The sequence below is a fragment of the Myotis yumanensis genome, unplaced genomic scaffold (assembly GCF_028538775.1).
Source record: "Myotis yumanensis isolate MYYU_CA2020_CCGP unplaced genomic scaffold, mMyoYum1.0.hap1 SCAF_14, whole genome shotgun sequence".
Lineage (NCBI taxonomy): Eukaryota > Metazoa > Chordata > Mammalia > Chiroptera > Vespertilionidae > Myotis > Myotis yumanensis.
This window is the reverse complement of record NW_027223765.1, coordinates 12,661,511-12,681,104: the sequence shown is the minus strand read 5'-3', so window position 1 is coordinate 12,681,104 and position 19,594 is coordinate 12,661,511. Positions and strand designations below refer to the sequence as shown.

Here is a 19,594-nt window from a genome sequence, read left to right as displayed (position 1 = left end):
TTGTTTAATCTCTTTTCACAATTTGTGTTTATTCCAAAGATTTCAATTCCTTTATGTATTTTATCTACGTGGTCCGTGTGAGTTTACAATCCTTCAGTTAAGTAATTATACTAAAGGGTACCCAATTCATGATTTACCTATTGAATGGATTGAAATTTTGATAATCTGGACTTTCGTAAAATGAACAGTTGAGCGTGATCGTGTCTGTGAACTGAGGACAAGGTAGCTGGAGGAGGGAGGAAGAATGGGGCGAGGTGTCTACCCCACAGCCCCAGGTCCTGTCTGTCCGAGGGGGGCAGTTCACCACGCTGGCTTTCTGCTCCCCAGAGGCTCAGGCAGCCAGAGGGCAGTGGGATAGGTCCTCCCTGGAATCTGTGCTCCAGAACTGGGTCCTAGAGCAGGACCCAGTGGCCTGCGGCAGGGGTGAGGCACGGTGCATTTTTCTTCAGTCAGTGGTTTTTGTCTGTGGAAATGTGGGGCCCATGGAATTGCCAGCTCATCCTGAGCAAGCCGGCAGTCTGGGGAATGAGGCAGCTGCTTCCCTGCTGAGCAAGGGGAGTTTCCTGTTGGCCCCACCAGCTGCAGAGACTGTGTGTGTGTGTGTGTGTGTGTGTGTGTGTGTGTGTCGGGGGTCTAGTCCCCACATTGCCATGCAGCCTGGATCCCTGGAGGCTGCCCTGAGTCATCCATGCCACCTGCTGTCCTCTGCCCACTCCTCTCCTCTCCCACCCCTCCGGCCTCATCATCTCGCTGGGACTGACACCGCCTCCCCCTGACTGACCTCTGAGCCGCCTCCCCATCCCCGTCCACCGGGACATTAATTTTCTGCAAGTGCAATTCTGCCTCAGGCTCTTTTCTGCTCAGTAACCTTCTCTGACTCCCCATTGCCCACCAGTGATGCCTCCTTTCTCAGCCTGGAATCTGATGCCCCGCTGTCCCTGCCATCTTTGATCCCATTGCGCCCCTTCACACACGCGTAGGGTTTGCCTAAAATGGACAGCTCCCCGATTCCCAAATATGCCCTGTGTTTTTCCACCCCGGTGCCTTCTTTTGCAGTGTTCCCTCTGCTGTCCTAAATGTTGTACCCAAGTCAGCTCCTTTAATCCTCATATCCACTCCGTGTGGTAGGTCTATTATTATCCCCATTGTAAAGGTGAGGAAACGGAGGCCCAGGAGGCTAACTGGCCCACTAGTGGTTGTGTTTGTGACATGACTATTTGACTACAGGGTTGCCAGCCATGCCTATGCTCCCGTTCATCCTCACTTATTCTGATTGGAGGCCAACCTTTGGCCAGCGATCAGACTTCCTTGACTCCTCACTGGGTACCGTATGGCACGCACGCACCTTTCACCACTGTGGTTTTTCATCAGTGACACATGCTTACAAGCCCTTAATGGTTCTTGTGTACTTGCTTTGTCATTTTTTTATCCCTGACTAATTTCTTCTTCCCCAGCCTGGCACTGATTTGGCATCATGCTGCCTGGGTTTTCAATCAAGGCACCCCACACCCACATTCTCACATTCAACAGGCGCTGACTTCTGGCAAGTGCCCAGGGCTGGATGCCAGGCCTCCTGCTGAGACTGGCCCTACAGCTTCTCCTTAGATTTATTTCCCCAGGACAGTGGCCAAAGTTCTGAGCAACCGTCACTACTTTTCACACATCAAGGTTTCCTTAGGATTGTCTTTAGCAAAACGGAAACCGATGTTGCCTTATATCGCTAGTTTTAAGCACAGGACTGAGAACATGGTTGGTACTCAATAAATAATTATTGAATAAATAACTTTATTCTTCTTTCCACTTTATTTTTTTTTTAATTTTTTAAAATTTATTTCAGAGAGGAAGGGAAAGGGAAAGGGAGCTAGAAACATCAATGATGAGAGAGAATCATTGATTGGCTGCCTCTTACATGCCCCCCACTGGGGACCAAGCCTGCAACCTAGGCATGTGCCCTGACCGAGAATCTAACTGTTGACCTCCTGGTTCATAGGTCAATGCTCAACCCCTAAGCCATGCTGGCCGGGCTCTTATTTCTACTTTAAAAACTAGGGTTGCCTGACTGGTAAACCAAGAAAATTCTGAAAACGGATGTATCGGTTAGCTTTTGCTGCATAACAAATAGTCACCAAACCTTGGTGGCATACAACAATAAGTGTTTATTACTCACATGACTGAAGTCATCTGGGGTAGGCTCTGGTAATCATGAACGAGTCTGGCTTCCATGTCTGGGGGTTGGCTTCTATCTTCTGAGCTGGGCGGGAGTCAGCTGAGGTAGCTGGAGTGACTCGGCACTGGTCACGTGTCTTTCATCCTTTTGGGACCAGGAGGCTCATGGCCACATTCGGCAGTAAGAGCTCACCAAGCGCGAAAGAGCCTACCTGTGCTGCAGCACTGTGGAGAGCGTTGCCGCATTTAATTTAAAGAAAACCAATATGTAGATATCATTGGTAGTAGGATCTTCTTTTCAAATGAAATCTTACCAGGAAGCATCCATAAATGGCCCTCCCAAGCTGAGCTGCTCAGGTGTGGGGCTGAGAGAATGCCAAGGCAGCAGTTCTTGCCTTCTGTACCCCTCTGCCTAATGCAGGCTCGGAGCCCCCAGGCTCAGCAGGTTCCGCCCCATCAGCGAGTGCCTCCTGTCTGCCGAGGAGTCCGGATGAGCATCCACTCAGTGATACAGGATGGAGGCGGGGATTCTCAAGTCATCTCCGCCACAGCGGGTTTCGTTACAGAATATTCAGTCACAGCGTTCCCAGAGGTGACAGCTGCCTTTCCGCTGAGCCTGCCCCAAGTGAATCTCTGCTGAGGGGACATTTTTAAGACAGAGTCCCAGGTGCAGTCCCAGATGTTGTCTCTCTCTCACCTGGGCTCATCACTGCCCTCTGGACAGAACTCAACCTCTCTGTGCAAAGAATGAAAACATGAAACCCAGAGCAATTCATGTGCTACTTTCAAAACAGAGCAAGTGGGACCTCTTTTTGTTTTTGTTTCGGTGCCTGCTCCAGACACTATCGTTGCTGATCACATTACCGCAAAACGGCCCTAGCCGGTTTGGCTCAGCGGATAGAGCATCGGCCTGCAGACTGAAGGGTCCCAGTTTGATTTCGGTCAAGGGTGCGTGCCTCGGTTACAGGTGCGATTCCTAGTCCTGATCGGGGCATTTGCAGGAGGCAGCCAGTCGATGTGTCTCACATCGATGTTTCTCTCTCTCTGTCTCTCCCTCCCTTCCACTCTCTCTAAAACATCAATGGAAAAATATCCTCGGGTGAGGATTAAAATAAATAAGCAAGCAAACAAATAAATAAAATGGATATTTTAGAGGATATGAAATGGAGAATCTCAGGCACATGCCTTCGGAAAAACAAACTTTTTAGAAAATTGAATGTATTGGGGTGACATTGGTTAATAAAATTACATAGGTTTCAGGAATACAGTTCTACAATACATCATCTAGGACAAACTTTGCTGAGAGATTGATTTCCCATAATATGCCTGATTCACAGAAGACCCAGACTTATCTCCTGGCCAGTGAACATCTGCCAAAAACCCTGCCTTGCAATCAGTGCCTAGCAACGTGTTTGTTGGTTAACTTGTTCACTACCCTTCTCCCCAACTCGAATGCAAGCTCGGCGAGTCCAGGGACCCCGTGGGTTTCCCTCTTACTCTGCTCCCCGCTGCATGCCCTGCACGTAGTAGGTACTCAGTTCAACATCGGGTGAATGAATCGTGCCATCCTCTGCCACAGCTCCATGACACTGATGATAATCTGTTTTGGCAAGATTTTCTATGCGGGGAAACTCATATCTTTGGATGATAGCCTTTTGGCAGCAAACATCAAAATCTTAAGTGTAAAAATGCTTTCACCCGGTAATTTCACTTCCAGGAATCTTCTAGAAGTGCTCATACAAAGAAGTATGTCCAAGAATACATTAGCAAAATTGTCTGAATTTGTCAGAAACTGGGGATGGGATAAACGCCCGTTAATAAGAGGCTGTCTGAAGCAGTGGTTCTCGCCCAGAGGACCTTTAAAAAGATCCGGAGACATTTTTGGTTGTCGCTATTGGCTGCTAAAAGTCCTATAAGACGGCCCCAAATGTCACCAGTACTAAGGCTGAGAAACCCCGGGTCAGATAAAGCTGCAGCCAATTAAAAGAAAAGGGTAGATCTGCATATATGTGCCATGAAAGATCCCCGAGACAGGTCCTTAAAAAATGCTATTTTACAACTTAATCTGTGATCTTTATAACACAGGAGAACAAAAGAAGCGCATTTTCTAAACCACTAAATCATTCTCCTCCCCAGAAGCAGCCACTGTCCGCAGCTTCTTCCGTGGCCTTCCGGTAATGTTCCCAGCAGGACACACACCGGCTCCGGTCTTTTCGTTTACTGCAGGTGACTCTGGTTCCATTCAGAAACCAGTGCATTACCCGGCTGCTCGAGGCCTGGACCCCAGGACCCCTGACAGAATGTTCCCTCCGTTATTCCCCCTCCTTTGGGTTTTCTTTCTTTTTTAAAAAAATATATTTTTATTGATTCCAGAGAGGAAGGGAGAGGGGGAGAGAGATACAAACATCAACGATGAGGGAGAATCGTGGATCAGCTGCCTCCTGCTCGCCCCTCACTGGGGATCGAGCCCACAACCCAGACATGTGCCCTTGACTGGAATCGAACCCGGGACCCTTCAGTCCGCAGGCTGATGCTCTATCCACTGAGCCATACCAGCTAGGGCCTCCCTTGGGTTTTCTGTGGCATTTTTATATTTGAATACAGAACAGAAGTGTGTGCTGGGCGTGAGAGGGTGGGAAGAAGCCTGTGTAGCAAAAGTCTGATGTTGGTGAGTGAGACAGGAGCCCAGAGGAAGTAAGCCAGGGTGAGGTTCTCTCCCCGTGGGTGTTGATGAGATGGCACCAGGGCTGTTTCCTGGTGATGACTCGTGGGGGCTTTACCAGGAAGGCAGGGGTAAATTTGCCTACCCCCCAGGGCAGAATTCAGCCAAAGGTGGGAGCAGTGTGTATTCCTCTTCCTGCCTGCCCACTGCCAGGCAAAGTCACCTGTGGGCCTGCTTCCGTCTCCATGCCCTTTCCACCCGAGTCTCATCGTCCACGTCTCTGACGTGTGAACACGCCTGGCTTTCCTCTCCCGGGCTTTTGCAGAAAAGCCTCTTGGAGTTGGGCCTGAGACTTTTTTGTTTGTTAATCCTCACCCAAGGATATTTTTCCATTGAGAGTGGGAAAGAGGGAGAGGGAGAGGGAGGGAGGGAGGGGGAGGGAGAGAGAGAGAGAGAGAGAGAGAGAAACATTGATGTGAGAGAGAGACACCTCGATTGGTTGCCTCCCACACACACCCGACGGGGCCAGGGATTGAACCTGCAACCCAGGTACATCCCTTGGCTGGGAATCGAACCCGAGACCCTTTGGTGCAACCAGGCCCCGGCTGGCCTGAGACGTTCTGATGTTACCTTTCATCCGTTACTTCCCCTCCTCCTGCCTGTCTCTCTCATTGACACAGTATTCCAAGGTCAGACTGAAAAACGGGGAGACGATGGGGTCGGTGACCTGCCAGAATCCAGCCCAGGGCTCTTAAAACAAAAGGTGTCTGGTGCCCGCTTCAGCCAGACACAGGCATGCTCAGTGGACCAGACCAGACAGGGGCATGGAGGGGTCAGGCCTGCTGAGGCCTCAGGCTGCAGGCGGCAGGGGCCCCAAGCCCACCCCAGGCCTCTGCTGTCCAGCTCAGAAGAAGGCATCTCCAGAACGTACCTCTTGAGTCTCCTCCAAAAGTTGTCCGGCCAGCCTTCAAAATTCCATTTCTTCCTTAGGCTGTCAGGGAGGGGGAGAACCCCCCTCTGCCCTTATTTAGACCTTATGGATGGGCCAGTCACAAAACAGTAAAATTGACACAAGATTAGACCAACAGGAGAAACGCCAGTTTAGAACGTGCGCACGAGAGAATCACAATGAGATGCGCGGATCGTAAACGGAGGCTCAGTGATGGAACCTTTTTATAAAACTGAAGGGTTCTGCCCTGACCGGTTTGGCTCGGTGGATAGAGCGTCCTGCCGACTGAAGGGTCCCAGGTTCGATTCCGGTCAAGGGCATGTACCTTGGTTGTGGGCACGTCCCCAGTAGGGAGTGTGCAGGAAGCAGCTGATCGATGTTTCTAACTCTCTATCCCTCTCCCTTCCTCTCTGTAAAAAATAAATAAAATATATATTAAAAAAAAAACCAAAAAAAAACCTGACGTGTTCTGTGAGCCTTTGGCTCAGGATCTCTCAGGATCACCAGTCCCAAGGTGGTCTCTTTTGGCCCCGCTGGGGCAGGAGGCACCTGTCACGGGGGAGACGTAGTTCCTGCACTCAGGGAGACGAGGGAGGGTCGAGGTGCCCTCTGGCACCGGCTGCTTGTCAAGTAACCTTCATTCAAAGTCTTGGCGTTGCGGGGTATTTTGGGGACACCACCCGGCCGAGAACCTGGCCAAGCTGTCTGGCGCCTGGCTGCGGAGTTAGGACCAGCTTGTCTGAGTTCCCGAGTTCTCAGGGGACAGTTGTGTCTCTCAGGTTTGTCGGCTGGCTTCATCTCCTTTGAAATTGAAACCCACGGCTACTTTCACAAAAATCTTCTCTTCTGACCGTATGGAGTCAGAGGGACACAGTTTGGAGCAAAAGGGCTGGTTTCTAATTTGAGGCGATTAGGCGGGTTGTGAGACCCTAAGCTGAGGGTCCTTGCAACATTGCTTTTAATGGACATTTATGTTAGACACTTTATTTTCAGTGCCCATGACAGTTCAATATAGAAGAACAAACCTTGATGAGCCCTGGCTTGTGTGGCTCAGTGGTTAGAGTGTCAGCCCGAGCACCTCAGGGTCCGGGGTTCAATACCCGGTCAAGGGCATGTACCTGGGTTGCAGGTTCATTCCCCGGCCCGGCCAGGCGTGTCTGGGAGGCAACCAATCTGTGTGTCTCTCTCACCTCGGTGTTTCTATCTCTCTCCCCTCCCTTCCACTCTCTCTTAAAAAAAAATCAATGGAAAAAATATTCTCGGGTGAGGATTATCAACAAAACCTGGACGAAAGGAGCCGGGGGCACTCCTTCACTCCATCCTGAGGTCAGAACTCCTACGCATCCCTGAATTCAGACGTGTTTGTGGACTTGCTTTTCTAACAGGGAACAAGAAGAGGTCCTGAGAGGGTCAGCCGGGGGTCGGGGACCAACACCCCAGGGCCTTTTTCTCCGTCATTGCTTTGTCGCTTCTTATGCTTCTCCTTCCTGGTAGCCGCCTGGGCATGGATCTGACTGATTCCGGGGCCTCCAGCCTCTGCAGAGGCCACCCACTGGCCTTAGAAGAATTCCTGAAAAGATCGCTATCAATCAACTCTTTTTTTTTTTGGCCAACTGCACTAGCTGAGATGCTGGCTCTCTAAACTAGGAGTGAGAGAACCCTTGGGCAAAAAGGAAGCTTCCAGCAGCTTGCCTGCGTGCACAGCCTCTGCTGTCTAAATGAGACTTTCCGGCATTGGGCTTGCCTAAAGCAGAGGTCGTAGTAGGCAGACTCAATCCCAGTGGGTGGACAGAGTTCAGGAAGTCTCGTTTCACAGCGAGTTGCCCAGGGAGGGTTGAGGGGCTGTGGTGGAGCAGCGATGTGCTCTCAGCCTGGGAGCTCGGGGGAGACCTGCCCAGGCCCCTTTTGGTCACTGGGAAACCCCACACATCTCTGTGTGACCACAAGAAAGAGCTACTGTCACGGATGAAAGGTTGTAAGAATTATTCTAATCCTTGCATTGAATTCGGTGCAGAACTGCTTCTTCACCGGGAACGCACTGCCTGCCTCCTGGGTTGTGTGCATTATGTAAGGTGGGCTTTGAACTAAACCGCCCCGGCCCCGAGCGGGTGGGTGTCGGACTGAGAGGTAGAGGAGATCTGGGCGTGGGGACCCATGCAGCCGAGCACTGGCCAGCACGCACGCTCCTGAGGCAGGCAGGCCTCCCCTCGGCCGTGGAACAACCTCAAGGCGTGAATCATTCTGTTACCACGGCTGGCTGGCCGGCCGGAGAGGAACCGAGAACATGAAAATACGTTGCTCATTAGCAAAGGGAACCAGGCCAGTGTGGAGGGCCCCTTCTCGTCGGTCACGCTCTTCTGCATTGATCTGTTGAGCAGAGCCTTCTTCGTGCGCACCGTAGGCTGCAAGCCCAGGGGGCCCTCTGGCCGCTGTGCCTGTCCCGAGGGCCTGGGGAGCGTGTGTTTTGAGGGGCTTCAGGAAGCAAGCGTTTTTAGCCTTGACCGCTTTACCAGCGTTAGATCCGTTTTTGTGGTTTGATTTTCTCCACAGGCTCCCATGTCCTCCAGCCGGTTCTCCACAGCAGCACAACCGTCTGGGCCACAAAGGAGACCAGGGACCATCCTGTGCATTGTGGGCTGGTTGGCAGCACCCATGCCTGTACCACGCGATGCCAATAGCACCCCCCACCACAGCTGGGACAGCCAAAAATGTCTCCAGACATCGCCAAAGGACACACCCCGCTCCCCACCACGCACATACCCTCTGAGAATCACCGTTCTGTAGGGAAGGGGCAACATAAAATAAATTTTGTCCTAAATTAGTTGTCCTTTTAGAACAGATCCTGCCCTAACCGGTTTGGCTCATTGGATGGAGCCTGTGGACTGAAGAGTCCCGGGTTCGATTCCGGTCAAGGGCATGTACCTCTGCTGCAGGCTCAATCCCCGGTCCTGGTTGGGGCACATTCGGGAGGCAATCAATCGATGTGTCGCACATCGATGTTTCTCTCTCTGTCTCGCCCTCTCCCACTCTCGGAAAAAAAACAAATGGAAAAATATCCTCTGGTGAGCATCAACAACAAAAAGAGAGTTTAAAAGCTTGCACCGCAGGAAATTGTACCCATCCAGCCTATTTGTAGGGAAACATCCTGAATTGCAGCAGTTCCTCGATTTTCGGTGATTGTTCGTGTTTCTGTTACGCTGTTGCCGTTTGGTCCCGGGCGCCCGTCCTGGTGGCATTTCTCTGAGGTGTGTCTGTGCTTATGTCTCAGGTCAGCCTGCTGATCGCCTTCATCTGTGTGAGGAGCTCTCCGTGGATCAGCCAGAGCGCCTACAGATACTTCGAAGTGGTCACCATCTGCAACTTGATCATGATCCTCGCCTTCTACCTGGTCCACCTCTTCCGCCTCTACCGCGTGCTCACCTGCATCAGCTGGCCCCTGTCGGTAAGGGAGTGGCCTGGCCCTGCCCTTGACCCGGAAGTCAGGGTGTTAGCTGGGCGCTGAGACCCCCCTGGAGCCCTCTCGTCTGCCCACCCCACCTCTTGCACCATCCTTCGCTGCTTCAGCCCTGAATTTCCCACTGTTTGGTGGACATCTCTGCTTGTCTGATGTCCCGCTGCTTCTAACACTCACCTTCCAGCCACGGGAAAACTCGGCCTCTCACCCCAATGTTGATCCTCTCAAGTGACAGATAATGGGCTGTGTGGGGGAGTTGGGAGGAGGAACATGGAAGGAAGAAGCTGACAAAGGTGATGGGTATTTGTACCCTTGTGAGTATTGGATGATAACATTTGTCAGCTAAAATGGACCGGCAGAGTCTGAGGAAAGAGTTCAAAGTTGCCAGGGTTTTCTCTTCCCACTATATTATTTTTTAAAACAGCTTTATTGATAGATAGTTCACATGCCATAGTTACCCATTTAAAGTGTATAATTTAGTGGGTTTAGTATATTCCCAGAGCTGTGCAACCATCTCCACAATCCATTTTAGAACATTTCATCACCTCAGAAAGGAACTCCATGCCCTTTCACTGTCACCATCAACCCCTCATCCCCTCCAGCCCTGACCAGCCACTAATGTACTTTCTGTCTCTCTAAATTTTCCTATTCTGGATATTTCATGTAAATGGAATCATATATATGGTCTTCTGTGACTGGCTTCTTTCACTTAGCAGAGTGTTTTCATGGTTTATCTAAGTTGTATTGTGTGTCAGTACTTTTTTCCTTTTCATAATAGCCAAGTAGTGTTCCACTGAACAGATACACCACATCTGTTCATCCCTGATGGGCATTTGCGTTGTTTCCACCTTTTGGCTATTACACATACTGCTGCTATGAACATTCATGTGCAAGTTTTTTGTATGGACATGATTTCACTCACTTGGGACTCTAACTCAGAGTGGAATTGCTGGGTCACATGGTCACTATGTTTAATTGTCTGAGGACCTGCCAGACTGTTTTACCAAAGTGGCACATCCATTGACATTCCCATCAGCAATATATTCAGGTTCCAGGTTTTTCTACATCCTGCCAGCACTGGCTATTTTCTGACTTTCTTCTTGCTTTAGGTTTACTGTGCTCGTCTTTTCCAGTGTCTTAAGGTGAAGGTTAGGTTATGAATATGAAACCTTTCTTCTTTTTCCATTTACAGCTATAGACACCTCTCTGAGCACTGCTTTAGTTGCTTCCCATAATTTGGGTGTATTGGATGCTCATTTTCATTCATCTCCAGGAATTTTTCTAATTTCCCTTGTGATTTCTTCTTTGACCCATGAATTAGTTAGGGAATGTGTTGTTTAATTTCTACAAATTTGTGAGTTTCCCAAATTTCTATCTGCTATTGATTTCTAATTTTATTCTGTAGCAGTTGGAGAACACACCTCACATTATTTCAGTCCTTTTGTATCTATTGGGGTTGTTTTTATGGTTTGGCATATGGTCTACGGCAGTGGTTCTCAACCTTCCTAATGCCGCGACCCTTTAATACAGTTCCTCATGTTGTGGTGACCCCCAATTTCATTATTACAAATTGAACATAATTAAAGCATAGTGATTAATCACAAAAACAATATGTAATTATATATGTGTTTTCCGATGGTCTTAGGCGACCCCTGTGAAAGGGTCGTTCGACCCCCAAAGGGGTCGAGACCCACAGGTTGAGAACCGCTGGCCTACTGTCTATGCTGAAGAATGTTTTATGTGCGTTTGAGAAGAACGTATATTCTACTGTTGTTGGATAGAATGTTTCATAGATGCCTGTTACGTCTAGTTGTTTGATAGTATTGTTTGAGCCTTCTGTTTCCTTGTTGATTTTCTCCCTAGTTGTTCTAAACATTATGTGGTATTGGAGCCTCCAGCTATTATTTTTGAATTATATATTTCTCCCTTCATTTATTCGAGTTTTTGTTTCATGTATTTTGTTGCTCTGTTATTAGGTGCATGCATGTTTATAATTGTTATATTCTCCTGACGAATTGACATGTCCATCGTTATAAAATGTCCCTTTTAATCTCTGGTAACGTTTTTTGTTTTAAAAATCTACTTTGTCTTATACAACTATCACCACTCTAGCTTTCTTTTGGTTGCTATTTGAATGACACGTCTTTTCCATCCTTCTACTTTCAACCTATTTGTGTCTTTGAATATAAAGTGTGTCTCCTATAGAAAGCATGTAGTTGGATTTTTTTCTTTAATCTAGTCTGACAACCTCTGCTTCTTGGTTGAATTGTTTAATCATTCACATTTTAAGAGAAATTCCTCTTATGTTGCTAAGTTGTAAGGCCCCTTTCAAAGTTGTGGCACCTTTTTGCTGCTTTTGAGAGCAAGCTCCGCGGGGCTTCCCTGATACTCACAAGGAACAAGCAAAGGAGAGGGTAAAGGCTGTGGGGGGAGAATGAGGGAGGCTGAAAGGGGCGTGAATGTTGGAAGGATACATTCAGCCACACAGTTTTTTAGCCCAGTATGTGTTGGCACCTCCCTTTAGGACCCTCTCTCTCAAGTCATTTTCCCCAGAGAATCTTGGCGTAGGGAACCTCCAGTTACTAGTCTGCTCTTGGTCAAAATCTCTGTGGTCCACCTTGCGATACTCCTTTCTCGTCGCTCGGGGAGAAGTCAGGGTCTTCGATTTTGCACGGCTTTGACAGGAGCTGCAGCCTGAAAGTGGGATGCTTGCCAACATTGAACAGCCGCCTGCCCTGATGGGCAGAACTTCACGAAGGAATCTTCTCTGAACTCTCGCTGGAGACTGCACATGCATACGCTCTGGGTTCAGAGTGAGCATTACGAATGGCCTTGAACCCCAGTCCTGCTCTGACCTGGTATTTACTGGGGAGGAAGAAGGAGGAGGTGGGAGTGCGTCCATGCTGCTGAATGACATCCTAATCCTGGAGAGAGAGTGGGACGGCAACGGACAGCCCTGCGGACCCACCCGGGGGCGGAGCAAAGGCGAGTCAGTCCCACCAGGAGACTTACCCGCAGAGCTTGGCCTCAGGTGCACTTCTGGGGAGAAGAGAAGGGGGAAGACAAAATGCAGACGAAACCAGGCGGGCTTAGGAATGAGAATGCCGGCGCCCACCACACGCCCGGGCGCTTCGCAGAAAGGCCGGGACCACACTCCAGGCTCTGACGCCGGGTCGGAGGGGACCGAGCACCTGTCAAGTCCACAACTAAAAAACGGCTCACAGGGCAGGCACCACCAGAGCCAGCTCAGTGAGCCCAAAACCTTCTCTGAGGCAGAAGCAAAAGGCACCCATCTCTCTCTCTCTCTTTTTTTAAAATATATTCCCATTGATCTCAGAGATGAAGGGAGAGGGAGAGATAGAAACATCAATGATGAGAGAGAACCATTGATCGGCAGCCTCCTGCACGACCCCCACTGGGGATCGAGTCCACAACCTGAGCATGTGCCCCTGACCAGAACTGAACCTGGGACCCCTCAGTCCACAGGCCAGTGCTCTATCCACTGAGCCACACCAGCCAGGGCAGGTTACCCATCTCTTTAAGGGGCCTCACTTCTCGGGGCTGGAGCTTTGCTTAAACTCTCCAGCCTGGGTGCTGGGAGAGGCTCGGGGGCCGGAGATCAAGGTACTGTCTACAGGTTGATCTCAGGAGTGGAGCAGCCTTTGGTGGATTTCTGTCCTCGCGCAGGAAATGTCCTTTCTTCCTGTCCCCTTCCTTCCTCCCTGCCTGCCTGGCATCCTTTCTCTCTTGCTCGGCCCCATCCTGGCCAGCCTCACGCATCATCCTGGCCACCTTACGCACCTGTTGGCTGTGATCTGCGCTGCTCCTGTCGGGGTGCTATACTCCCTCCTCTTCTGTTCATCTCTCCTGATGCCCGGTTGCCTCTCGGCGCCAGGAGCGGACCTCCGACCCACGGCTCTGCTTTGTTTTTGCCCCCAGGAACTTCTGCACTATTTAATCGGCACCCTGCTCCTCCTCATCGCCTCCATCGTGGCCGCCTCCAAGAGTTACAGCCAGAGCGAGCTGGTAGCCGCCTCGGTGAGGATCTCCTCGGGGCGCCTTCGCGATGAGCCCGTGCTTTCCGGGCTCGTTTTCTTCTTGGCGGGACAGCGGAGGGATTGTTTTGTGGGGCCGTTCTTTCTCAGGATCGGTACCCACCTTGATCCAGCCAGCCCGGTCCCCAAAGAGGCTTAAACGGAGGGTCTCAGGAGGTGAATCATCAGGGCTGTTGGCAAACAAATGGCCCCAGCGGCCCGGGCCTCTCTCTTGCAGCCGCCACTTAATTCAGGCAGCAAGTGGATTTGAAATCACGTGTCCGTTGTGGTCATTGGCTCGTGGCTGCCTCGGCCTCGTGCGGGGAAATATTCTGGAGCCTCTTGGGCCCAAGGGAACAGCGCTGTGATCTGCTGGTCACGTCGGCCATCCGTCCCAGCTTTATCAGTCCTAACTTTTAGCCACGTTCAGGCAAGGAAGGAATCCTCCTGTTCCTTTCAAAGGTGGAATTGACCCCTCTGATAGCTGAAACAGAGGTAGCACGGAAATGTACAAAACTGCAGTGCTGTGGGATCCATTTATACCTACCACACAAATACACACGCAGATATACATATGTGTATGCCATTATCTTAAAGATTTATAGACTGCTGTCATATGATTTCTGATTTAGCGAATTCTTTTCCGTTTGGTGGCCTGTGGGCCGGTACCGATTTGCCTCACTAAGGAGCAAGACTTTTAAAACGAGTTTTAGGCAAAGCTGCCTGTGTGGCAGCCACTCTTTCATGTGTAAGCTTTACCAAAATCCCCGAGGCTTTGGGCCAAGAGTGGGTTCGCACCTGGAATTCCACCGAGGGGTGGAGCCTGCCCTCTAAAGGTCGGCGTGGGGCAGAAGGTCACTCCTCCAAACACTCATGCCCCTTAGGAGCCACCCACAGCCCTCCCTCCCCTCCACCACCTTGCACCCCTCAGGACCCCCTCCCTGCAGGCTCCAAGGAGAGGGGTGGTTGCCACCCACAGGGTTCCACCTGCAGACAGGCCGGTGGAGGGGGCACGAAGAAAAGTTGTGCCCACCGTGCTTCAGGCCCACATGGGGAGAGGCCCACTGGGTTTTATGATTCAGGTGGCACAGAGTGGTGTGAGCCCTGGAATTCCAATCGGCCCCTGTTATCATACACCGTCTCTGTGCCTGGACCAGGCCTGGTTCCGTGGAGGAGCCGGAAGAAATAAAAAGATAGGGTCCTTGCTGATGGGAGAGTGGTGATCCAGCTCAGGAGTCAGGGCCAAGGCGCGTGGTACATTTCGCAAACAACGCATTGCCATCCGGAAGGGCATTATGTGGCCATAATGAAGAAGCTGTTCCATTATGCAGTGCAGACAGTTGGAGACCAGGACAGTGTATAATGTGCTAATTGTGCAGAACAGACAATGAGAGGCCAGAACAGGCTCGAATAGGCTGATTATGTGGTGCAGACAGTCGGTACAAAAGGAGCCAAGGGAACGGAGCTGGGGGGAGGGGAGAGGGTGTGTAGGCCGGGGGGAGGGGGGGCAGCCCCTTATGCAAACCAGCAGCCAGGCTTGAAGAGAAAGCCCAGCCTTGAAGATCCTGATCTTCCCCTGGGCCCCTCCTCCTGGACGGCAGCAGTGGTTTCCGAGGGCACCTGGTGGCAACATAGTGAGCCTGGGGCTCTTTGCCAGCCTGAGGTCAGCTGGGCCACAGGTAGAGCAGAGTGTGGACTCTGGAGCCAGGCTCCCTGGGCTCCAGTCCCAGGTCTGGCCCTTGCTGTCTCCGTGGCCCTGGGCAAATCGTTGACCCCCCCTCCCCCCGTCCCTCCATTTCTTCAGCTGCAAAGTGAGGGGCTGAGAGGGTCACACCAGGACCCACTGGGCAGAGTTAGAAGACTGGTGGGCGCAGAGTAAGTGCCCCATAAACTAGATTTGTTCACAAGTGAGGAAAATGGCTTCAGGCTTCGCAGTTCCATGCCAGACACCAGAGTGTGTGCCTGCTTCTCGCTTGCCCGTTTGATGAGCCCCAGGCGAGGCCCTTTTCCTGTCTGGGCGCCCCGTCCCCCCTCCACCGATGAGGAGGTTGGACGAGGCGAGGGCCTCACAGTTGAGCACTGGGTGGACCCTCAGAAACTAAAGGAGCGCTCACTGCCTGAACGTATTTTAGTCCAATGTTATTTAAATACTAGAGGCCCAGTGCACGAATTCGTGCACAGGTGGGGTCCGGCTGGCTCACCCTATGGGGGCCATCGGGCCAGGCTGGTGGAGGGGAGGGGCCGTGGGCAGTTGGCTGGCCGGCCCCATCCCCCTGGTCAAACTCCCAGTCGAGGGGACAATTTGCATATTAGCCTTTTATTATATAGGATGTGCAAACGTAAGGCTAGATAGCAAAGCCTCAGCTCCTGGCTCTCACCCAGCTATGAAGCCAGACAGAAACCATCATGAATGAAATGCAAACAGTGCTATCACCCCAATAGAATCCATTTTAACATTATACATTTTAAAACACAAGTTAAAACGCACGATTCCACCTTTTTCTTTCTCGTTAGCCCAGGATAACTCAAGTACAGTGGCTTGGCCCAGCTCGGTTGAAACAAACCTGAACATGGGCGTGAAGTTGCCCCGAGTGAGGAGGACGGAGGGGTGGAGACCTGGGTCCCAGCCGGGAGCCCTGGGGACAGGGCCTTGTCTCTGCACTTGAGCCAGGACGCAGGGTTTGGGTCAGGTGATTCCCCGGGCTCCCTCCCCGCCACAGTCAGTGCAGGGACAGGCACAGGGGTGGGTGGCTGGCCCTTGACCCAGGAACTTCCTCTCCCCTCTCTCCTGTGCAGATCTTCGGCTTTGTGGCCACCTTCCTCTGCCTGGCAAGCGTGTGGCTGTCCTACAAGATCTCTTGTGTGACCCAGTCCACAGGTGAGTTCTGGTGGTCCGAACACAGGTGATCTCCGTGAGCTCAGGGGCCGGAGCACAGCCTGTTCCGGGCTTCACAACAGATCACAGGCTGCTGTAGAGGAGGCCGCGAGGCACAAGCGCCCGGGACCTCTGCTCGGCCCCGTGCCCGCCGCGCCCAGGAATGCCCCGACATGCCAGCCTCTGACGGAGAAGCATTTTCTTTACATGTTTCCTAATGACAGAGAGAAAATATGGGACATTTAGAAAATGCAAATAAGAACAAAAAGTTTTTAATAAAAACCATCTGTCCTCACACTGTCCCGAAATAGCACGTGCTGGGTGTCTTTCCTTCCAGTATTCCCTCTCTCTGAGTAATATACGGAGATGGAGATGGAGATGATGGAGATGGAGAGGGAGAGAGAGAGAGAGAGAGCGTGAGTGAGCTGGAGATACATATGTATACATGTCGCTTTGATTAAAAGGATCAGAACGGTGGGGGTTATTTTGTAACCTGACCTTTTTCTCCTACTTGACCATCTACCAGACACTTTCCCCATGTTGGTTGGTGCTCTTTTCTGTCATCCTTTTCTTTATTCTTTTTATTTTTTATTTGTTGTTAATCTTCACCTGAGGATATTTTTTCCATTGATTTTTAGAGAGAGTGGAAGGGAGGGAGGGAAGAGGAGGAGGAGAAAGAGAGAGAGAGAAACATCAATGTGAGAGAGACACATCAATTGGTTGCCTCCTGCATGTGCCCCAACTGGGGCTGGGGATCAAACCTACAACCCAGGGACATGCCTTGAATGGGAATTGAACCCTAGACCTTTTGGTGAGTGGGCCAACACTCTACCCACTGAACAACACTGGCCAGGGTTTCTGTCCTTAATGGCTCCATGGGGTCACACTGACCCTGTTGCATGTCTTTGCTACAGTTTACTTGTCTCCTGTGAGGGGCATTATCTTTTGTTGTTGTTATATAATTCTTTGCTACTAAAAAAGGCTCTAATGAACATCCTTATAAATATATTCCCATACCATACCTAGTATTTTTTATCTTAAGAATTGCTGAAAATTTGAACCCGCTAATTTAATTAATCCTCTTCGTTCTGTGATCTAGCACTTCCTTTCTTTGTTCTTTTTCTTTAAAAAAAAAATGCATGAAAAAGGTGGCAGCATTTACATTACATTTCCTGCAGAAAGAGCTTCCCTTTCCTCCCAGGGCCACTGGCAAAAAGCTCACAGGAAGGGTGCCAGTCTCCACAGACCACACAGTGTAGGGTCCCATTGAGGCGACACGGCCGGAATAGACAAATCCAGAGACAGAAAGTAGCTCCCCGGTTGCTCACGGCTCAGGGGAGGTGGGACACAGGGCTGCCTGCCAACGGGCATGGGGTTTCTTGTTGAAGTGATGACAATGTTCTAAAATGGTCGTGCAATTCTGCGACTACAGTGCAGACCATGGGTGAATTCTGTGGCATATGGATGATATCTCCATAAAGCTGTGTAAGGGCAAAAATGAATGATGAAAACAATGCAAAAAAATGTTGCACCCTGAGGTGGGGAGGAATAGGGATGGGCATCCCCTCTGCACTATTTATTTATTTTTTTTAGAGATGCATTTAAACAGTAAAATAATCCCAATGAAAGTTGGTGCTGGGTGGAGGAAGGCAGTGCACCGAGCGGAACGTGGGTCACCCGGCTGGTGTGTGACTTCTGGGTGGGCCCCGCCCTGGCCGGCCGGCCTCACATTGCCTTTTCCTTCCCAAGATGCAGCCGTCTGAGGACACCGCAGCCTCCAGGCCCGCCAGGAGGCCCTGCAGGGCGTGTGGCCCCGCAGGCAGGAGGACCCGCGGGCCAGTGACCTCAGGAGAGACTTCCGAACCTGTGTTCCTGTGCCAAAGCCCTGCCCGGCTGACGGGCACGGAGGGCCTTCTCCTCCCTCCTGGGCTCCCAAGCTGCTCCGGACCTCTCTCTCCGGCCTATTCACCTCGGAGAACATTCTCCTCGTCCTGGAAAGAAAAGCAGCCTCCAGGGAAATCTGGTCTCTGCCTCCTGCTTTTCCAACGGCCTCGGGGACTGGTGACCGGACCTAACACAACAGAGAGGTTTCTGGATGCTCCTGCACAAATCCCACTCCTCGCAGGAGTGGCGCTGCCTTAAGTCTCCCCGTAAAAACCAAGCCCTCTCCTAATTTATCAGCTTGGGCATCTGCTCTCTTTCTTCATGTGCGGCCGGCTGTGGAAGAGAAGCACTCTGTGGTCAGCCTGGAGCCAAAGACAAGATCTCAGTCTCCTTTCCTGGCTCTGCCTTCGGGAGCTGTGTGTGTGTGTGTGTGTGTGTGTGTGTGCAGGTATGTGTGCGTGTGTGTGCGTGCTTGTGTGGATGTGTGTGTAGGTTTTTTTTTAAATAAAATATTGACTTGACCAATTGCAGAAGGATTCTTATTAAACCAGAAGAATAAGCTAGCAGGATGGGCACCAGTCTCTAAAGACCACACAGTGTAGGATTCCATCGATGTGAAAAGTTGTAAAACCAGGAGTGAAGTGAAGGGGCCCGCGAAGCTCAGGGAGAGATGGTACCCGGGGACCACGCAGGTGGGGGGGAGGGGGGGGCAGGTGAGACCAGTTAAGGATGCAGCGCACAGTGGCCTCTCAAGATTTGTATATTTTCAAAGTAAATTGATTTCAAGGGTGAAAGTCAGTACTGTTCACGAAAGACATAAAGCAGGACTCAGAGCAACACGGGCAGCCTTAAAAAAGGACATTCTCGTTCCCGGGTTTCAGCACCAAAAAAAAAAAAAAGGACATTCTGACACACACTACCCCGGGGATGACCCTGGGAGACACTCTGTTAAGTGAAATAGCTCAGACACAAAGTAATAAATGCTGTCTGATTCCCTCCCATGAGGGACCTAGCGGAGTCAAGATTCAGAGACAGAACGTAGGATGGTGGTTGCTAGGTCTGAGGGGAGGGGAATAGGGACTTAGTGTTTAATGGGTACCGTTTCCATTCGGGAAGATGAAAACATTCTGGAGATGGACAGTGGTGATGGGGCACCATCACGTAAATGTCATTAATGCTACTGCACTGTATACCTAAAAAATGTTAAAATTGTAAATCTATTGTGTATATATATTTTTATTGATTTCAAAGAGGATGGGAGAGAGAGAGAAACATCAATGATGAGAGAGAATCATTGATCGGCTACCTCCAGCATACCCCACACTGGGGATAGAGCCCGAAGCCTGGGCATATGCCCTGACTGGGAATTGAACCGTGACCTCCTGGTTCATAGGTCGATGTTCAACCACTGAGCCACACCATTGGACTCCAATGATTTTTAGAGGGGAAGATAGAAACACCGATGTGAGAGAGACAAATCGATTGGTTGCCTCCCCCATGCACTCTGACTGGGGTGGGATCCAACCTGCAACCCAGGTACATGTCCTTGATCAGGAATTGGACCCGCAAC

General features: G+C 50.8%; 1 protein-coding gene across 1 annotated transcript in view; it reads left to right on the top strand.

The window, feature by feature from the left end:
- CMTM7 (CKLF like MARVEL transmembrane domain containing 7) overlaps window positions 1–18,549 on the top strand; it is a 36,690-nt gene extending 18,141 nt beyond the window's left edge. Inside the window, exons 2-5 of the mRNA XM_070391085.1 lie at window positions 9,046–9,219; window positions 13,171–13,269; window positions 16,062–16,143; window positions 17,890–18,549. Coding sequence (XP_070247186.1) covers window positions 9,046–9,219; window positions 13,171–13,269; window positions 16,062–16,143; window positions 17,890–17,903 — 369 coding nt within the window. The 3' untranslated portion in view covers window positions 17,904–18,549. The remainder of the gene's footprint in view (window positions 1–9,045; window positions 9,220–13,170; window positions 13,270–16,061; window positions 16,144–17,889) is intronic.
- Window positions 18,550–19,594: the final 1,045 nt, after the last annotated feature.